Genomic DNA, 20831 nt, shown 5'->3' with positions numbered 1-20831 from the left:
TACGATCAACAACCTATCTGTTGACAAGCAACTGCTGGTCAAGGTTACAGTTAGGGTTAGGTTTACAATAAGGGTAAGGGTTAATGTTAGGGTTAGGGTAAGGGTTAATGTTAGGGTTAGGTTTACAATAAGGGTAAGGGTTAATGTTAGGGTTAGGGTAAGGGTTAATGGTAGGGTTAGGTTTACAATAAGGGTAAGGGTTCATGTTAGGGTTAGGGTAAGGGTTCATGTTAGGGTTAGGGTAAGGGTTCATGTTAGGGTTAGGGTAAGGGTTCATGTTAGGGTTAGGGTAAGGGTTCATGTTAGGGTTAGGGTAAGGGTTAATGTTAAGTTTAGGGTGAAGGTTAAGTGTAGGGTTAGGATAACGGATAAGGTTAGGGTTAGAATAAGGGTAAGGGTTAATGTTAGGATTAGGATAAGGTTAGGGTTCGAGATAGGGTTAGGTTTAGGTTTTGTAGATAGTTAGCTGAAATATTACTAATAGTCTGTAGAACATTTACCGATGGAGTATCCAAATAATGTTTTAACTTCATATTGAGCATTTTATGGTTTGTTATTTACACTTTGGAGAATGATGAACATAATAACTTTGTTATTACATTTAAAAAAAACTAATTCAAATGAAGAACAAAAAATGGTATTTGACGAGTATTCATACGGTATGAGTTTATGATTGAAAACCCAGCCTAAAGAAATTAAAGTATTTAAACTGGGTGGAGGTTGTTGCAGTAATAGGGATTGCACCACTGTGGTACACTTTTGTTAGCGGCGCCAGACTAGATGTTGGAAATAAGTGGCTCACAAGCTCTCTTGATATTTATGTCTCATCACATATTTAGTATTTCACTTTCTTAAACGCTGTCTCTATTAAAACATGACTATTTTAGGTATTTGTATCTAAAGAATATACAGTTGAAGTCAAATGTTTGTGTACTTAGGTTGGAGTCATTTAAACTTGTTTTTCAACCACTACAAATTTCTTGTTAACAAACTAGAGTTTTGGCAAGTCGTTTAGGACATCTACATCTATCAATTGACAACAATTGTTCACAGATTATTTCACTTATAATTCACTGTATCACAGTTCAAGTGAGTCAGAGGTTTACATACACGAAGTTGACTGTGCCTTTAAACAGCTTGGAAAATTCCAGAAAATGGCTTTAGATGCTTCTGATAGGCTAATTGGCATTATTTGAGTCAATTGGATATGTACCTGTGGATGTATTTCTAGGCCTACCTTCAAACTCAGTGCCTCTTTCCAAACGCCTGAAGGTACCACGTTCATCTGTACAAACAATAGTACGCAAGTGCAAATCAATCCCAGAACAACAGCAAAGGACCTAGCGAAGAAGCTGGAGGAAGCAGGTACAAAAGTATCTATATCCACAGTAAAAAACGAGTCCTATATCGACATAACCTGAAAGGCCGCTCAGCAAGGAAGAAATCACTGTTCCAAAACCTCCATAAAAAAGCCAGAAAACGGTTTGCAACTGCACATGGGGACAAAGATCATACTTTTTTTGGTGTGATGAAACAAAAATATAACTATTTGGTCATAATGACCATTGTTATGTTTGGAGAAAAAAGGGGAGGCTTGCAAGCCGAAGAACACCATCCCAATTGTGAAGTACAGGGGTGGCAGCATCATGTTGTGGGGGTGCTTTGCTGCAGTTTTGACTGGTTGTCACGCCCTGGTCTTAGTATTTTGTGTTTTCTTTATTTATTCGGTCAGGCCAGGGTGTGACATGGGTTTATTTTGTGGTGTGTTTTTGTATTGGGGTTTTTCGTAGGTTTTGGGATTGTGGCTGTAATAAACATTGTTACTTCGACACGGTCTGCATCTGGGTCTTACCTTTATCCTGATGTGTTTGAGCCCAGCATCATGTCTCATTCACATATCTAACAGTTAATGAAAAGGGTTAATGCATGCTAGATGATCACATCAATAATTGGTTGTGAAGCTCATGTAGGGATTTGGTTTGAGGGGTAGATGCTGATTTAACATCACTTTTCTTTTTACTTCAGTAGTTCTTACTCTACATATGAACTGGTAATGTCTTCCAAAACGTCTAATAACTTTTATATACACTTTCAGTTCATGACCAATATAACAAATTACAGCCATGAAGATGATAATAATGAAATGATGATGATGATGATGATGATGATGAGAGCTATGGTGACAATGTTGGAGAACGTTTGATCTGAATGATACTTTCTAACCTTATTCAAAGTTGACCTCCTCTACTAATCAGTGTTTCATGTCACTTTTTCTTCCCCCTCAGCACCTGCAGTAGGTCCCAGCTGTATCAGTACAGTCAGTGTGCAGTCTGACTGAGGGAGGTTTTTGTACGGCTCTGTATCACTGTGTGAACACATATATACTATTGAGGATGTGTAAACTCTGACAGTAGTAATCTCCTGCATCTTCAGCCTGGACTCCACTGATGGTCAGAGTGAAGTCACTCCCAGATCCACTGCCACTGAATCTAGATGGAGTCCCAGAGTTAAGAGTACTTCCTTGATAAACAAGGAGTTTGGGAATGGATCCAGGTTTCTGTTGTGGTACCAGGCCATACAGGGCAAAGATGAACCACAGTTAGGATACACATCACTGCTTGTTTTACAGTTCAGAGAGACTGTCTGTCCTGGGAGAACAGCTTTCACTGAAGGAGTCTGTGTCACAGTGACCTGTCCACTGGATTCTGAAACAGATACATTTAAGATTTCATCATTATTTGTGTGATAATGTTGTCAACATTTGGTAATAGGTAATGTTGTCAACATTTGGTAATGTCTCTCTTTTGAGATACATTACCAATATTTAGGCAAAATTAAGAATAGACATTTCAATAAGAAAGTGATTTGAGACCAACAAATTGTAAAATCTTACCTTGAATTAAAGACATCAATATCCACACAAAGCTCATTATAAAAGGCATAGTTAAAGTTCTGCTGTTATGAAGGACAGCTCTCAGTCATGAAATGTTAAACTCACAGGGCTATATACACTCCCAGAGCACTGCCAATGCAAAGTGTCATATGTAAATATTCTTCCTGGTAAGGACCCACATTCAACTGTTAACTATAATTTAGATTATACAGATTATTTTATCATGCTTTGAATACCTTCTACTGTAAATCAGTGATTTTGACCATTCTACCTGCCCTGAGTCTGCCTGCCATTCTGTACCTTTATGACTCTGCTCTGGATTACTGACCTCTGCCTGCCCTTCACCTGTCATTTGCCTGCCCCCCTGTTTTTGTAATAAACTTGTGTTACTTCGATAATGTCTGCATCTGGGTCTTCTCCTGAGCCTTGATAAGTACTATCAGTCCCTATTGTATAATACTAGTACTTCAGTACTATCAGTCCCTATTGTATTATACTAGTACTTCAGTACTATCAGTCCCTATTGTATTATACTAGTACTTCATTATTATCAGTCACTATTGTATTATACTAGTACTTCATTATTATCAGTCACTATTGTATTATACTAGTACTTCATTATTATCAGTCACTATTGTATTATACTAGTACTTCATTATTATCAGTCACTATTGTATTATACTAGTACTTCAGTACTATACGTCCCTATTGTACGAGTACTTCAGTACTATCAGTCCTTATTGTATTGTTGACCATGATGTCCTTCTGGACAGGCTGGAAAGGTGGGTTGGCCTCTCAGGTCCAGTTCTAAATTTGTTGTGGACCTATTTAACCGGTTGAGAGATATCACGTGGCGTTCCACAAGCTTCGATTCGGTCCGTTACTGTTCAGTTTATATATGTTACCCCTCGGCAGCGTTATCAGAAAGCACAGCATTAATTTTCACTGCTACTCAGACAATACACACCTTTACATTTCTGTGTCAGAGGATTTTAGCTCCACGGATAAATTATTAGACTGTATTAGTGATTTAAATACTTTGATGGCTCACAACTTCCTCCATCTAAATAAAGACAAGACTGAGGTACTTCTTTTTTGGCGCCAAAGCACAGAGATAGAATCTATGTAACGGTTTTCTTGCGGTGAAGGACAGGCGGACCAAAATGCAGCGTGGTTTCTATTCATGGTTCTTTAATGAAGAAAACTATACACAAACAGACTAACAAAAACAAGAAACGTGAAAACCTAAAACAGCCCTATCTGGTGCAAACACAGAGACAGGAACAATCACCCACAAACACACAGTGAAACCCAGGCTACCTAAGTATGATTCTCAATCAGAGACAACTAATGACACCTGCCTCTGATTGAGAACCATACTATGCCGAAACATAGAAAAACAAACAGACTGCCCACCCCAACTCACACCCTGACCATACTAAATAATGACAAAACAAAGGAAATAAAGGTCAGAACGTGACAGTACCCCCCCCCCCCCAAAGGTGCGGACTCCGGCCGCAAAACCTTAACCTATAGGCGAGGGTCTGGGTGGGCGTCTGTCCGCGGTGGCGGCTCTGGCGCGGGACGCGGACCCCACTTCGCCATCGTCTTAGTCCGCCTTATTGTCCGCCTCCGTAGCCTCCTAACCACGGCGACCCTACTAAATGACCCCACTAGACAGAGGGGCAGCTCGGGAGAGAGGGGCGGAAGCTCTGGACAGAGAGGCGGAAGCTCTGGGCTGAGGGGCTCTGGCGCCTCTGGCGGTGCTGAGGAGCTCTGGTGCCCCTGGCGCCGCTGAGGAGCTCTGGCGGCGCTGAGGAGCTCTGGCAGCGCTGGGCAGACGGGTGGATCAGGCGGCGCTGGGCAGACGGGAAGCTCCGGCAACGCTGGAGAGGAAGGCTCTGGCAGCGCTGGACTGAGTAGCTTTGGCGCCTCTGGAATGAGGGGCTCTAGCGCCTCTGGAATGAGGGGCGGGAGCTCTGGCAGCGACAAACAGGCGGGAGACTCCAGCTGTGCTGGAGAGGAGGAAGGCTCTAGCAGCGCCGGAGAGGCGGGAGACTCCGGCTGCGCTGGAGAGGAGGAAGGCTCTGGCAGCGCTGGACAGGCGAGGCGCACTGTAGGCCTGATGCGTGGTGCTGGCACTGGTGGTACTGGGCCGAGGACACTCCCAGGAAGCCTGGTGCGGGGAGCTGCCACCAGAGGGCTGGTGTGTGGAGGTGGTACCAGATAGACCGGACCGTGCAGGCGCACTGGAGCTCTTGAGCACCGAGCCTGCCCAACCATACCCGGTTGAATGGTCCCGGTCGCACTGCCAGTGCGGCGAGGTGGAATAGCCCGCACTGGGCTATGCAGGCGAACCGGGGACGCCGTGCGCAAGGCTGGTGCCATGTAAGCCGGCCCAAGGAGACGCACTGGAGACCAGATGCGTAGAGCCAGCTTCATGGCACTTGGCTCGATGCCCACTCTAGCCCGGCCGATACGCAGAGCTGGAATGTACCGCACCGGGCTATGCACCCGCACTGGGGACACCGTGCGCTCCACCGCATAACACGGTGCCTGCCCGGTCTCTCTCGCCCTCCGGTAAGCACAGGAAGTTGGCTCAGGTCTCCTACCTGGCTTAGCCACACCTCCTGTGTGCCCCCCTCCAATAAATTTTTGGGGGTGCCTCTCGGGCTTCCTTGCCAGTCGTGTTCCCTCATATCGCCGGCTCCTCTCTCCGGCTGCCTCTGCGCTCCTAGCTGCCTCCACCTGTTCCCATGGAAGGCAATCTTTTCCCGCCAGGATCTCCTCCCATGTGTAGCAACCCTTGCCATCCAATACATCGTCCCATGTCCATTCCTCTTTGCGCCGCTGTTGCTGTTACCCGTTACCACGCCGCTTGGTCCTGTTGTGGTGGATGATTCTGTAACGGTTTTCTTGCGGTGATGGAGAGGCGGACCAAAATGCAGCGTGGTTTCTATTCATGGTTCTTTAATGAAGAAAACTATACATGAACAGACTAACAAAAACGAGAAACGTGAAAACCTAAAACAGCCCTATCTGGTGCAAACACAGAGACAGGAACAATCACCCACAAACACACAGTGAAACCCAGGCTACCTAAGTATGATTCTCAATCAGAGACAACTAATGACACCTGCCTATGATTGAGAACCATACTATGCCGAAACATAGAAATACCCAAATCATAGAAAAACAAACATAGACTGCCCACCCCAAATCACGCCATGACCATACTAAATAATGACAAAACAAAGGAAATAAAGGTCAGAACGTGACAATCTAGCCGCACATTTGAATTCACGGGCACTAAAGATAAAACACCAGGTAAAAAAACCTACGTGTTATTTTAGATTCTGAACAAAATATTGAATCACACATTAGGAACGTGACCAAAATAGCTTTTTACCACATTGTCAAGGTGTGACCTTCTCTCTCATGCTACTACAGAGAGACTCATCGATGCTTTCATTACAAGCAGGCGTGACTGCTGTAATGAGCTACAGTCTGGTCTACCGAAGAAGGCCATTGGTGAACTGCAAAACATACAGAATGCTGCAGCATGGGTACTGACCAAGAACAGACGGAGAGCACACATTATACCAGTTTTAAGGTCTCTGCACTGGCTGAGGTTTAGAATTAATTTGAAGATTGGTTTTTAAATCAATCCACGATTGTGCACTCCAACATATGTCAGACATTATAAAAATACACAAAATACTTAACTTTTAGTGAACCAGTTAGGCCAGTTGAGAACAAGTTCTCATTTACAACTGCGACCTGACCAAGATAAAGCAAAGCAGTGCAACACAAACAACATAGAGTTACACATGGGATAAACAAACATACAGTCAATAACACAATAGAAAAGTATATACACAGTGTGTGCAAATTTAGTAATTTTAGGGAGGTAAGGCAATAAATAGGTCACAGTGGCGAAATAATTACAATTTAGCATTAACACTGGAGTCATTGATGTGCAGAAGATGAATGTGCAAGTAGAGATACTGGGGTGCAAAGGAGAAAAAAAGAACAATATGGGAATGAGGTAGTTGGGTGGGTAATGATCGGTAGGCTGCTCTGACAACTGATGCTTAAAATTAGTGAGGGGGCTATAAGACTCCAGCTTCAGTGATTTTTTGCAATTAGTTCCAGTCATTGGCAGCAGGGAACTGGAAGGAAAGGCAGCCAAAGTAGGAGATGGCTTTGGGGAGGACCAGTGAAATACACAGTTGAAGTCGGAAGTTTTCAAACACAAAATAAATATATTCAGTAAGGCTGATTAATGGTGTCCTTGAAAACATTCTCACTGAACATCATCATTGACCAGAAATTACTACTATCACAATATACTTTGATATAATAGAAGAGGTTCTGCCATGGTAGTAGTTGATGACTGTCTGTATTCATCAGGATACTGAGTCTGTGTCAGACCTGTTTGACTAGGCAGACTTTACAGTAATAAAATAACTATCAAACAGTCAACCGATATCTTGGACTCTCACGTGTGTTATAGTCTGTGATTTTAAGATAAATAAAACATTTAAAATTACTAATATTACATGTGCCACTACTTCAGGGTATAGAGTAGAGTCTTCTTTACCTCCAAGCCCCTGGGGACAGGGTGAATGTCTGGTGACAGTGCTGCTCTATTCTGGGACAAGCAGAACCACCCATCCTTGTCTATGAAACTCTCAATTTCACTCCGACAGCTATCAGTCTAGCAGTTGACCAATTTCATTGCCTGAAATACCCTGGACTGGGCCAGATGTGAGGGAGTGGATCGATTTTTCATCTATATCGTGGATTCGTTGAGGGAGACATAACAGATATGCCACCATGTAATTAATGACAGATAAAATGGATATTATACTTTATATATTAGGATAGTGTATGTAGTGTAGATAGTGGAGTGTAGATTGCAGGGTTGGGGTTAATTCCATTTAAATTCCAGTCAACTCAAAAAGTTAACCAAACTCCAATTGAAATAAAAAAAAATGGAATTGGAGTTTCAGTATACTTCCTGAATTGACTGGAATGTAAATGGAATTTACCCTAACCCTGATATATGGTGTATGTAGTGTCTATTGTTGTCTCATGGCTGAGCATCATGTCTCATTCACAGATCGAATAGTAAGTAATCTGCTCATAAAACAGTTAATATAATGCTAGAAGATCACTTCCATTTAAATCAGACATTTGGTTGAGGTCCATATGAGGACTTGTTTTGGGGGGCTGAAGTGATTGTAACTTTGAAATAATGTTGAGGTCATAACACCTTTTGTTTACCTCCTGTAGATCTTGCTTTACATATGGACAGATAATGTGTTTCATAACTTCAAATAACGTTTATACACACTTTCAGACCATGATAAAAGATAATATAAATTATAACCATGATGATAATGTTAATAATTTTCATGTGATCTGAATAATGTCTTTCTAACCATATTGTCACATGTCACAGTTGACCTCATCTACTGATCAGTGTTCTATGTCTCTGTCTCTTCCTCCTCAGCACCTGCAGTAGATCCCAGCTGTATCAGTACAGTCAGTGTACAGTCTGACTGAGGGAGGTTTTTGTACGGCTCTGTATCACTGTGTGAAAACCCAGGCACTGTTGGGATTGTGGAAACTCTGACAGTAGTAATCTCCTGCATCTTCAGCCTGGACTCCACTGATGGTCAGAGTGAAGTCACTCCCAGATCCACTGCCACTGAATCTAGATGGAGTCCCAGACTGAAGTGTTGTAGCATAGTAAATAAGGAGTTTAGGAGCTCCTCCAGCTTTCTGTTGGTACCAGGCTAGGTGGTTATATCCATGCACATTACTGCTGGTTTTACAGTTCAGAGAGACTGACTGTCCTGGGAGAACAGCTTTCACAGCAGGAGTCTGAGTCACAGTGTACTGTCCACTAGATTCTGAAACAAAGAGAAAACTAGTAATTATACATCACCAGGAATAAATAAAACAATATCAACAACTGTCCAGTTAACTCACTGTTTACTTTTCAGTATACAAACATACTGTAGAACTTTCTTTTTTTTGTTTTACCCTTGATGTTGAATGCAAGTGTGCAAATGAGGATGGTAAAAATGTCATGGTTGTTGTGAGTTCTGTTGTCATGAAGGACAGCTCTCAGTCGTTAAGTGTTAAACTCACAGGGTTATAAACACTCCCAGAGCACTGAAGCATGTGCTGCCAATGCAAAGTGTTTTATGTAAATAATATTCCTGTTAAGGCCCCACATTCAGAACTGTTAAACATGTAACTATTTACAGATTATACAGACACAGACTATTTTCTAATGTTGTAAATACCTTACACAGTAAATCAGTGATCCAAGGTGAAAATGTAATTATCTTCGTTCTTCAGTAGATTATACTCCTAACCCAGGACTATCAATCCCTATTGTATTATACGAGTACTTCAGTACAATCAGTCCCTATTGTATTATACTGGTACTTCAGTACAATCAATCCCTATTGTATTATACTAGTACTTCAGTACTATCAGTCCCTATTGTATTATACTAGTACTTCAGTATTATCAGTCCCTATTGTATTATACTAGTTTTTCAGTACTAGGGTGGTACTGAGAGTGCTCTGGGAGTGAAGATGCTCACTCTTATGTGAAGGACTTGAATTAATCTTTGTGGTACTGTCACGACTTCTAACGAAGTCGGTTCCTCTCCTTGTTACGGTGGTGTTCGGCGGTTGACGTCACCGGTCTTCTAGCCATTGCCGATCCATTTTTTATGTTCCATTTGTTTTGTCTTTTTTTCACACTCACCTGGTTTCAATACACTAATTACATGGTGTATATTTTCCATCTGTTTCCCCATGTCCTTGTCGGGAACTGTTTATTGTAAGTTCTTGTGTTACTGGTGCGCTTCGGGTTTTGTACCGATGTGTTTGTTGTTTTGTATGCCGTTAGTATTATTTCTGAAACTGCTCCGGCTGTTCACCAAGTTCTGCTGTCCTGCGTTTGACTTCCCTGCCACCAGTTACCCACCCCTTACAGGTACACTTTTGGAAGTGCCATAAAACTGGTGCTGAAAAATAAGTATATTTGTATATTCTCTCATATAAAAATGTAATCTTAGAATATCTGACAGGTAAATTACATTCTAAAACAGATCAGTTTTACATAGTGTGGGAACCTTATTTAAATGACCTAGAACCTGATATATCAGCAGTTATGCTGCAAGGATTTACTTAATAGTGGTTGTTTACTTGTCTCAGTATTACACTGTACGTTCCATGTGTTGGACCTAGTTCCATCATATTATTTTATCTTTGTTACTGTATCACTAATTATGGGAGAAAATTGTGAAATTCCCCCAAAATGTAATCTATTGAACAACATGGGATGTTATCATCTTCTCCAGAGGAAAGACTTTCAGGCTAAATCTTTTTAGACATTTCTGTGGACAGTTTGGTAGATTGGTAGAGGACAGAGTCACCGAAGTGAGAGAATACCACCAAGCTTATGTAGCAATAATAAACAATACACCTCTAAGATCTGCTCTCAGAACTCACACTGCTAAACAGTTGCTTTCCATAACAAATATATTTATCATGTTTAATTCCTAACATGATTTTATTAAATCAGATGTTTTCACAATGGTTTTCAACAATGTGTGGTCTACACTTCTTCATTATATTTCTCCCTGTCTTCTCTACCTCCAAACCCCTGGCAACAGAGTGAACATCTGGTGACAGTGATGCTCTATTCTGGGACAAGCAGAACCACCCAGCCCTGTCTACGTAAATCTCAGTTTCAATCCGACATCTACCAGTCTAGCAGTTGACCAGTTTCACTGCCAGAAATACCCTGGACTGGGCCAGATGTGAGGGAGTGGACTGGTTTTATAACCCTGGTGGATTCAGAGAGGGAGACATAACAGATATGGCAGCATGTAATTAATGACAGATAAAACGGATATTATACTTTATGATAATAATGTGTAGCGTATGTATCTATGTAAATGTGTCTCAGGTTTGAGCCCAGCATCATGTCCATTCACAGATCTAACAGCTCATGAAAAGGGTTAATACATTCTAGATGATGACCAATAATTGGTTGTGTGCATGTAGGGATTTGGTTTGGGGGCTGATGCTGATTTAACATCAGTTGTTCTTACTCTACATATGGACTGGTAATGTGTTCCAAAACATCTAATAACTTTTATATACACTTTCAGTTCATGACCAATATAACAAGTTAAAACCATGATGATGATGGAGAACATGTGATCTGAATGATGCTTTCTAACCCTATTCAAAGTTGACCTCCTCTACTGATCAGTGTTCCATGTCACTGTCTTCCCCTCAGCACCTGGAGTAGGTCCCAGCTGTAGCAGTAGAGTGACTGTGCAGTCTGACTGAGGGAGGTTTTTGTACACCTCTGTATCACTGTGTGAACACCCAGGCACTTACGTAGTGTGCACTCTGACAGTAGTAATCTCCTGCATCTTCAGACTGCATCTTCAGACGGGTCACTCCCAGATCCACTGCCACTGAATCTGAATCTAGTCCCAGACTGACATTGGTTGAAAGTGTGAATCAGGAGTTGAGGAGCTCCTCCAGGTTTCTGTTGTTACCAGTGCAAATAGTGTCCATTGCCCTCACTGTATACAGCACTGCAGCACTTACAGCTGAGACTGACTGAGTGTCCCACTGAAACAGTTTTCACTGCATAAGTCTGAGTCACAGTGACCTGGCCTCTGGACTCTGAAACAGAGATGGCATGTGGTATTAGCATTCAATTGTTCATTGATTTGTCCTCATAGCATATTAACATAGGCTATATAACCTCATTCTAGTTCATTTTCTATGAAAATCTGTTACCTTGGAGCCAGAGGGTAAATATCCAGATGGAGATGTTGATAGAAGTCATGGCAGTTGTGGGTTCTGTTGTCATAAAGGACAGCTCTCTGACATGAAGTGTTCTACTCACATGGCTATAAACACTCCATGTCAGCATGTGCTGACAATGCAAAGTGGTCTATATGGAAATAGTCTTCCTGTAACGTCGTTCTTCGTTTGTGGAAAGAGAGTCGGACCGAAATGCAGCGTGGTAGTTACTCATGACTTTAATAGAAAAAGTGACACATGAAATAACGATACAAAATACAAAACAACAAACGGAACGTGAAACCTAATTACAGCCTATCTGGTGAAACTACACAGAGACAGGAACATTCACCCACGAAATACAAAGCGAAACCAGGCTACCTAAATACGGTTCCCAATCAGAGACAACGAGAATCACCTGACTCTGATTGAGAACCGCCTCAGGCAGCCAAGCCCATACAACACCCCTACTCAGCCGCAATCCCAATAATACAAAAACCCCAATACGAAATAATTAAAGAAAACACAAAATACTAAGACCAAGGCGTGACACTTCCTGGACAGTCAGACTGATGTGATGTAGAAACATGATAGCTATGTAATCACGTAAATGGTTTCTGATATAAGTGCTGAATGGGGACTGATATATTGATTATAGACATCTACAAATGTAGCATATAGTTAATACTGTGTTATTAGACCAGAAAATATCTGCTTTCTGTCTCCCTCCATTGGTAAGGGTCAGTAACTGTAGTCTGTGTGTGGACTGTGATGCTGATGACTGACTCTGCTCAAAGTGGGAGATCTCCAGAGCTCTGACGTCATGATTAGCAACATTTTAAAAGGGTGAGCCTTACCATGTCCTTGATTGGTAAAAGACTGACAAGCCTCAGCAGAGCTCAATTAAAGGCTGGAAAGGTGCTGGATGGTTCTAGCATTGCGTGGCATGCAGGAGAGAGATTTTACATTGACAAAACATTGGGATGTTTTAGGGTGTTATAATCATGTTATATCCACTATTATAGCTATCAGGCAGTTAATCCACTGTTACTAGGCCGTCATTGAAAATAAGAATTTCTTAACATGCCTAGTGAAATAAAGGTAAAATAAATCAAATCAAATAAATAAACTGGATGGTTAGAGCCCTGAATGCTGATTGGTTGACAGCCGTGGTATATCAGACCATATTCCATGGGTATGACAAAATATTTATTTTTATTGCTTAATTACATTGATAACACATTCATAATAGCAATAAGGCACATCAGAGTTTTGTGGTATATGGCCAATATACCACGGCTAAGTGCTGTGTCCAGGCACACAGCGATGCGTCGTGCCTAAGAATAGCCCTTAGCCATGGTATATTGGCCATATACCACACCCCCTCGGGCCTTATTGCTTAATAAAGCAGATGGAGTTCTTTCAACGTATTGTGTGACATGCTAGAGAATTTGGTAATAGCTCCAACCGGCAACACAACTGCATACAACGTGTATGGCGTTGTGTGGGTGAGCAGTTTGCTGATGTCAACGTTTTGAAAAGAGTGCCCCATGGTGGAGGTGGGGTTATGGTATGGGAAGGCAGGCTTAAGCTACGGACAACAAACACAATTGCATTTTATTGATTGGAATTTGAATGCACAGAGATACCGTGATTATATCCTGAGGCCAATTAGCGTGCCATACATCCTCCGCCATCACTTCATGTTTCAGCATGATAATGCATGGCCCCATGTTGCGAGGATACAGAATTACTGGAAACTAAAAAAGTCCCAGTTCTTCCATGGCCTGCATACCCACCAGACATGTCATCCATTGATGGATCAATGTGTACAATAGTGTTCCAGTTCCTGCCAATATCCAACAACTTTGCACAGTTATTGAGGAGTGGGGCAGCATTCCACAGGCTTCAATCAACAGCCAGATCAACTCTATGCGAAGGAGATGTGTCACACAGCATGAGGCAAATGGTGGTTACACCAGATACTGACTGGTTTTCTGGTCCACACCCCTACCATTTTTTAAGATATCAGTCAATCACAGATGCATATCTGTATTCCCAGTCATGTGAAATCCATAGATTAGGGCCTAATGAATTTATTTAAATTGACTGATTTCCTTATATGAACAGTAAATCGTTTTCCACGGCTGTGTGGAGAGGCAGACCAAGGCGCAGCGTGCTCTGAATTCCATATCTTTATTTTTTTTGTGAAACTTACAAAACAAAAAGGAAACAAACAACAGTAACTTAAGCGGTGGAACAGGCACTAACTCAAAACAAGTTGCCACAAAAAAAAGTGGCGAAATGGCTGCCTAAATATGACCCCCAATCAGAGACAACGATAACCATTTGTCTCTGATTGGGAACCACACCAGGCCAACATTAAAATAACATTTTAGATAGGAACACCCCCCTAGTCACACCCCGACCTAACCAAAATAGAGAATAAAAAGGCTCTCTATGGTCAGGGAGTGACATCGTTGAAACAGTTGCATGTTGCGTTTATATTTGTGTACAGTATAAAAATAACAATGAATGGAAGTTAAAACAGTTCAAAAGTGCATAAGAGAGTTTCAAAGAGCAGGTTTAAAACATGTGCAGACAGTGACCAGCAGCAGTCCTCCAATCTGGGATTTAAAATCCTCAATCAGAAATAAATGATCACATTTTAAGTCCTTTTATAAAGTGTTCCAATATGATGGGGCAGCAAAGCTACTTTATTAACATTCCAAAACGAGAACATGTCACACCCTGACCATAGTTTGCTTTGTATGTTTCGATGTTTTGTTTTGTCAGGGTGTGATCTGAGTGGGCATTCTATGTTGGATGTCTTGTTTGTCTATTTCTATGTCTGGCCTGATATGGTTCTCAATCAGAGGCAGGTGTTAGTCATTGTCTCTGATTGGGAACCATATTTAGGTAGCCTGTTTGGTGTTGGGTTTTGTGGGTGATTGTTCCTGTCTCTGTACCAGATAGTGCTGTTTAGGTTTTCACGGTTCTTGTTTTGTAGATTGTTCATGTGTAGTCGCTTTATTAAAGTACCATGAATAGAAACCACGCTGCGTTTTGGTCTGCCTCTCCTTCACCACAAGAAAACCGTTACAGAACACAACATAAATAAAATGCGCTCAAAAAACACAGAACATAACAAAAGTAAAGCGCAACATGAAACAATTACACACAAAACATGATAGGAAACAGAGGGTTAAATACAAGTAGCTTAATTGGGGAAATGAAAACCAGGTATGTATGGAAACAAGACATGACAAATTTATATATGAAAAATGGAGCGGCGATGGCTAGAAAGCCGGTGACATCGATCGCCGAACAAGGAGAGGAGCCGACTTCGGCGGAACTCCTGACAAGAGGGCTTGTGTTGGTTACAAATCTAAAAGCATCATGGTAGAATGTCTAGTATTCTGGAACATTCCAGAATATTAATATAATCCAACACAGGCTAGAAATTGTCTGCAACCAGGTCTTTTCTAGATTGGAATAAAAACAAGACTTGTTCCTTAAGACAAAGACCAGCTTAATTTTAAGCTTTTTAGTGAGCTGTTGAATGTAAAAAGTTATTTCAGAAGGTCTGTTTCAGAAGATACCAGATTTGAACCTTTGAAAATAGATGGGTTCATGGTTCTCCATGAGATACTCAAGAACATTTTGTAAAAATGATATAATGAACCCTTGAATGACGGAATATGATATAACAGATTTTCGATATCATAAATAGATTTAGTTGTTCAGCTCTACTGCACACTGTCATTGTACTGGATCATCTCCTATCCTCAGCACCTGCAGTAGATCCCAGCTGTAGCAGTAGAGTGACTGGGCAGTCTGACTGAGGGAGGTTTTTGTACGGCTCTGTATCACTGTGTTAACGCTCTACCACTGTGGTAACTCTGACAGTAATAATCTCCTGCATCTTAAGACTGGACTCCACTGATGGTCAGAGTGAAGTCACTCCCTGATCCACTGCCACTGAATCTAGATGGAGTCCCAGACTGAAGTGTTTTAGCATAGTAAATAAGGAGTTTAGGAGTTTCTCCAGGTTTCTGTTGGTACCAGGCTAGAAAGTGATTTGAATGCACATTACTGCTGGTTTTACAGTTCAGAGAGACTGTTATTCCTGGGAGACCAGCTTTAACAGCAGGAGTCTGAGTTACGGTGATCTGTCCTCTGGATTCTGAAAAATAAATAAAAAACACAATTCATGATTAAATACATATTGTTTTTAATATACATTTTAATGCCACAAATATATTAATTCATTTGTGTATCTTGAATGTTTTTTTCTACAATATGAAAAAATCTTAACATTGTAACCTTGAAAGCAGAGGGCCAGTGTCCAGATGAAAAGATAATGTATGCCTAATTTGGTAACATATGGGATGTACAGTGCATTCAGAAAGTATTTAGACTCCTTGACTATTTCCAAACTCTGTTAGGTTACAGCCTTATTCTGTAACCTTATTAAATTGTTTTTTCCCTCATCAATCTACACACAATACCCCATAATGACAAAGCAAACACAGGTTTTTATTGACAAATGCTTATGTAATGAATGCTTATGTAATGTGGAGTACAGCAGGTAAGCCACCGGGGGAGACTCGTCGAGGCCTGGTAACAGATGGAGTATACATCACGAGGCAGTGGCTCCATCTGCTGGATGTGCCAGGTCTTGAGGGTCTCTCCGGACAGGACTAATTGGGGCTGATTGGGAGCTGGTGAGTAATCAAAGGCGGATTGCTCACCAGCTGTGCGAGGCCCATAAAGCTGCCAGAAGGGCAGCACACAGGAAGGACTGGGGGAAGTGAGGTGACTTCCATGTAGTTGGAAGACGGTTACCCGAGCTAAGACGAGGGAGTTAAGTTTGTGTGCCCGACAGGATACAGCAAGACCCGGAGCCCAGAAGACGGTATCCCGGAGAGGTTCTCATGGGGGAGACCTACCCTTTTCTTTTTTGAATTATTATTTAATAATAAACATCCTTGAAACCGAGCTAATCATACTCTGTCCGTGTCTGATCTATGTAAAGGTCTTGACCAAACCCCCTGGTCTGCCACAAGTGGTGGAGAATGCGTGCAATCTGATAACATGGTCAGATCGGGGTTGACGTTTACACAGTATCAGCATGGACGAGTTGATAGCTCAGTTTGTCCGGGCCCAACAAGCACAACAGGCAGTTCAGGAACGAACGCTGGAGGAACAGCGACTACAAAACGTCCGCCTTGTTGAGGAAGTCAGGAAGCTGCAAGGAGGAGCGTCTCCTGGATGACATCCTAACCAGTTTTTAATCAAGCTAACGGAAGACGACATCGAAACATACCTCTGTACATTTGAAAGGACAGCACTATGGGATGGATGGCCAAGGACGCAGTGGGTAAGTCTGCTGGCCCCGTTCCTCTCTGGGAATGCCCAAAAGGCGTATTGGGACCTGAACGACAAACAGGCGGCTAACTACGACGGACTCAAATGGGAGATACTACGGGTACAGCTTGGCCCATCAGGCTCAATGGTTCCGTACCCAACGCATCCCCCCGAGCCCAGATGAGCGACCTACTGCGCGTCATCAGGGCATGACTCCTCACCGACATATCCACCCCTCTCCATCCTTGAAAAAGTGGTCCTGGATCGCTTCTTACGGGCGCTACTCCATGACATGAAGAGGGGCAGCGAGTCTATGCACACCCCAGACCTTGGAGAGCCTCCTGGAAGCAGTGGAGATGCATAAGATCACTCAGGCACTGCTGAGTGGGAGCCGGGACGAGTCGGCGACCCGTCTGAGGGGACGGAAGGACAGCCCCACCGCGGTGTACCTCGAACCGACAGTCGGCAGGGCCAAAGGACCCCAAACCCGTGGAGAGACGGCGGGGTAGGGCCGACCCAACACCGATGACCCCAGGTAGATGGAGACCAAAGGATGTGTTTTGAGTGTGGAGCCCGGGGCACATTGCCTGGAATTGCTCGGCTCGAGAGGAGTCGATGCCATCAGCTAGCCCCGGAGGCGAGGTGGGTCACTCAGTGAACTAAGTCACCTCCTGTTGGGCTCACCACGAGTCAACTGCACACATGGTCCCGATGAAGGTTGACGGGCATGACATGAAGCGCTACTGGACTCCAGAAGCATGGTTACGCTCCTAACCACGAGCCTGCTGAACCAGGAGACCGAACGGGGTCGGGAGATGTCCATTTCCTGTGCTCACGGTGACACAAAGGACACAGGTACATCTTGGTAATTGTAGACTATGCCACCCGGTATCCCGAGCCCATTCCCCTACGGGCGGCGGTATCCAAGGGAATCGCCCGGGAGCTGTTCCACCTCTTTAGCTGGGTGGGCATCCCGAACGAGATCCTGACAGACCAAAGTACAGAGTTTATGTCCCACCTCATGAAAGAGTTGTGTGCCCTACTGCAGATCAAGCAGATCCAGACCTACGTTTTTACCCGCAGATGGATCAGCTCGTCGAGTGCTTTAACAAAACGCTCAAACAGATGCTGTGGAAGGTCATCGAGCAGGACGGGAAGAACTGGGACCAACTACTACCCCACCTAATGGTCTCAATCCGAGAAGTACCCCAATCCTCCACTGGGTTTTCCCAGTTCGAACTCTTCTATCGGAGGAGGCCACGTGTCCTACTGGACCTTCTATCGGAGGAGGCCACGTGTCTACTGGACCACACCAAGGAGGTGTGGGAAGCCCAACCAACCTCCTTACACAGCGTGGTAGAGCACGTGGAGACGATGCGGGAGCGGATGACAGCCATATGGCCAGGCGTGAGGAACATATGGAGAAGCCCAGGTTTACAATCGGGGAGCCCAGCCCTGAGAATTCCAGGTGGGAGACAGGGTGTTGGTATTGATCCCCACGGCCGAAAGTAAGTTCCTGGCAAGATGGCACAAAACATACGAGGTGGTCGAAAAGCTGGGACCTGTCAATTACCACGAACGGAACCAGGGAGACGTAAACCTCAATAGATTTGCCACGTGTTATGGTCGGGACCCAGGATGCCAACGTTACCAGTGGTGGTCCCGAGCAATGAGGACCTCGACCTGGCCCAGAAGCAAGAGCTCAGGGAGCTTGTCGATCGGAACACGGCGGTGTTCTCCGAGAAGCCGGGCCGCACGACCCTCATTGAACACCACATCCGTACCCAGCCCGGGGAAAGAAAGAGGCCGTATTGGATTCCGGAAGCCCGACGGAAGGCCGTGAAACAAGAAGTGGAGGCTATGCTGAGGATGGGGGTCATTGAAGAGTCCCACAGTGCAGCCCCATCGTGTTGGTGCCCAAAGACTAGCAAACCTTCAATCTTCCATGGCTAAAAGGATTATGACCTCTGAGGCGGGTCTCAGAAACTCCTTAGTGGTCCCCGAGCAGTAATCTTGAGTTCCACTTTGAACACATTACTGTCACTGCTGGTGAAGGTGGAAGTGACCAGTGCCATGGGCCACTCGTTGCAAGTTAATTGATTGTCTTTTAAGAGCATGAGATCTCCCTCTTTTAGGTTGTGGTGAGCTTCAGTCCACTTGCGTCGGCGGAAAGGTACTCACGGCTCACGACTCAAGGTCTTTGTCAGTGAAGTCTCTGGGAGGAGGGGGTGCCCCAACCTTTTGGGTAAACAGCATAGACGGAATCAGGATGAATGGTGGGTCTGGATCGGTGGAGACAGGAACTAGAGGTCTGGCATTGATTATGGCTTTGACCTCAGTGTGCACAGAACTTAAATGGCTTGCCTATCTTTTCTTTTTCATTTTTATGGTAATGTGCCTCCCCCTGCAGGGAGAGTTGTGTTAGTGCAGGGAGCTGTGTGGACTGAGTGGACTGCTGGACTACTGGACTGATACTGAGAGAAGAGGGGCTCCACTGTGCAGGACTGCTACTCTGTTCCTGACTGAGTTCAGCTCCCTCTCTCTCTCCGTGTCTCTGATCAGACACACTGGGACTCTGTAGACCGTCATTACAGTACATGAAACCCAGCATCTCCTCAACTTTTAATAATACAATGTCCAATGGGTCTGAAGTATTTTTTTTAAATGTCAAGGTATCAGGAAGTCTGTTTTGTATGATACTAGATTTTTGAAGATACATTTATTCATGGTTCTCCAAGAAAAATGTGTCAAAGAACCCATGGGATAGTGGCTGAATATGATCTAACAGCTTTGAGTTATCTGAAATAAATATTGTTGTTCAGCTCTACTACACACTGTGTCATTGTACTGGATCATCGCCTCCCCTCAGCACCTGCAGTAGGTCCCAGCTGTATCAGTACAGTCACTGTGCAGTCTGACTGAGGGAGGTTTTGTACGGCTCTGTATCACTGTGTGAACACACATGGACTGCAGTTTAAACTCTGACAGCAGTAATCTCCTGCATCTTCAGCCCGGACTGCACTGGTGGTCAGAGTGAAGTCACTCCCAGATCCGCTGCCACGGAATCTAGACGGAGTTCAGACTGAAGTGTGCTTATATAGTAAATGAGGAGTTTAGAAGCTGCTCCAGGTTTCTGTTGGTACCAAGCTAGACACAGTTTACCTGAACCACCACAATTCCCAACTGGATCAGTGCTAACTTTACAACCCAGAGAGATCATCTGTCCTGGGAGAACAGCTTTCACATTAGGAGTCTGAGTCAAAGTGTTCTGCCCTCTGGATTCTGAAAAAAAGACATCAAACCATTAGCAAGTACCTCCTTTAACACATCTTAGTGTGTAAATCATATCATCATTTCAGTGTATCAAAATAGTTTAACATAAAACCAAGCAAATACAATCATCGCCTTGGAAGCAGAAAACAAGTGTACAGATGAAGATGGTGATAAAAGTCATGGTTGTTGTGGGTTCTGTTGTCATGAAGGACAGCTCTCAGTCATGAAGTGATAAACTCACAGTGTCATTAGAAAGTTTGCATCGTTTGATGTGAGCTGAACTTTTACCTTGAAGTGAGTCACTGTCTGATTCCTCTGATATGTCATTGGTCAAGTCTGTCACCACTGTGCTGGTGGAGGGAGGCTGCCTCTCAAGTATTAGCTTCAAAATATCGTAGAACTTAAAATCAACCTGCTCAGATCCAGATTAACTAGGA

At 43.4% G+C, this 20831-nt stretch overlaps 1 gene segment (V, D, J or C); it reads right to left on the bottom strand.

Moving 5' to 3' along the window:
* Window positions 1-7052: 7052 nt before the first annotated feature.
* Window positions 7053-20599, bottom strand: LOC118366353 (Ig kappa chain V region K29-213-like). The segment is given in 2 exon segments: window positions 7053-8814; window positions 20527-20599. Coding segments are annotated over 2 exon segments (399 nt in total).
* Between the last annotated feature and the right edge of the window lie 232 nt (window positions 20600-20831).

This window comes from Oncorhynchus keta, chromosome 33, assembly GCF_023373465.1.
Source record: "Oncorhynchus keta strain PuntledgeMale-10-30-2019 chromosome 33, Oket_V2, whole genome shotgun sequence".
Taxonomy (NCBI): Eukaryota; Metazoa; Chordata; class Actinopteri; order Salmoniformes; family Salmonidae; genus Oncorhynchus; species Oncorhynchus keta.
This window is presented reverse-complemented; position numbering and strand designations above follow the sequence as displayed.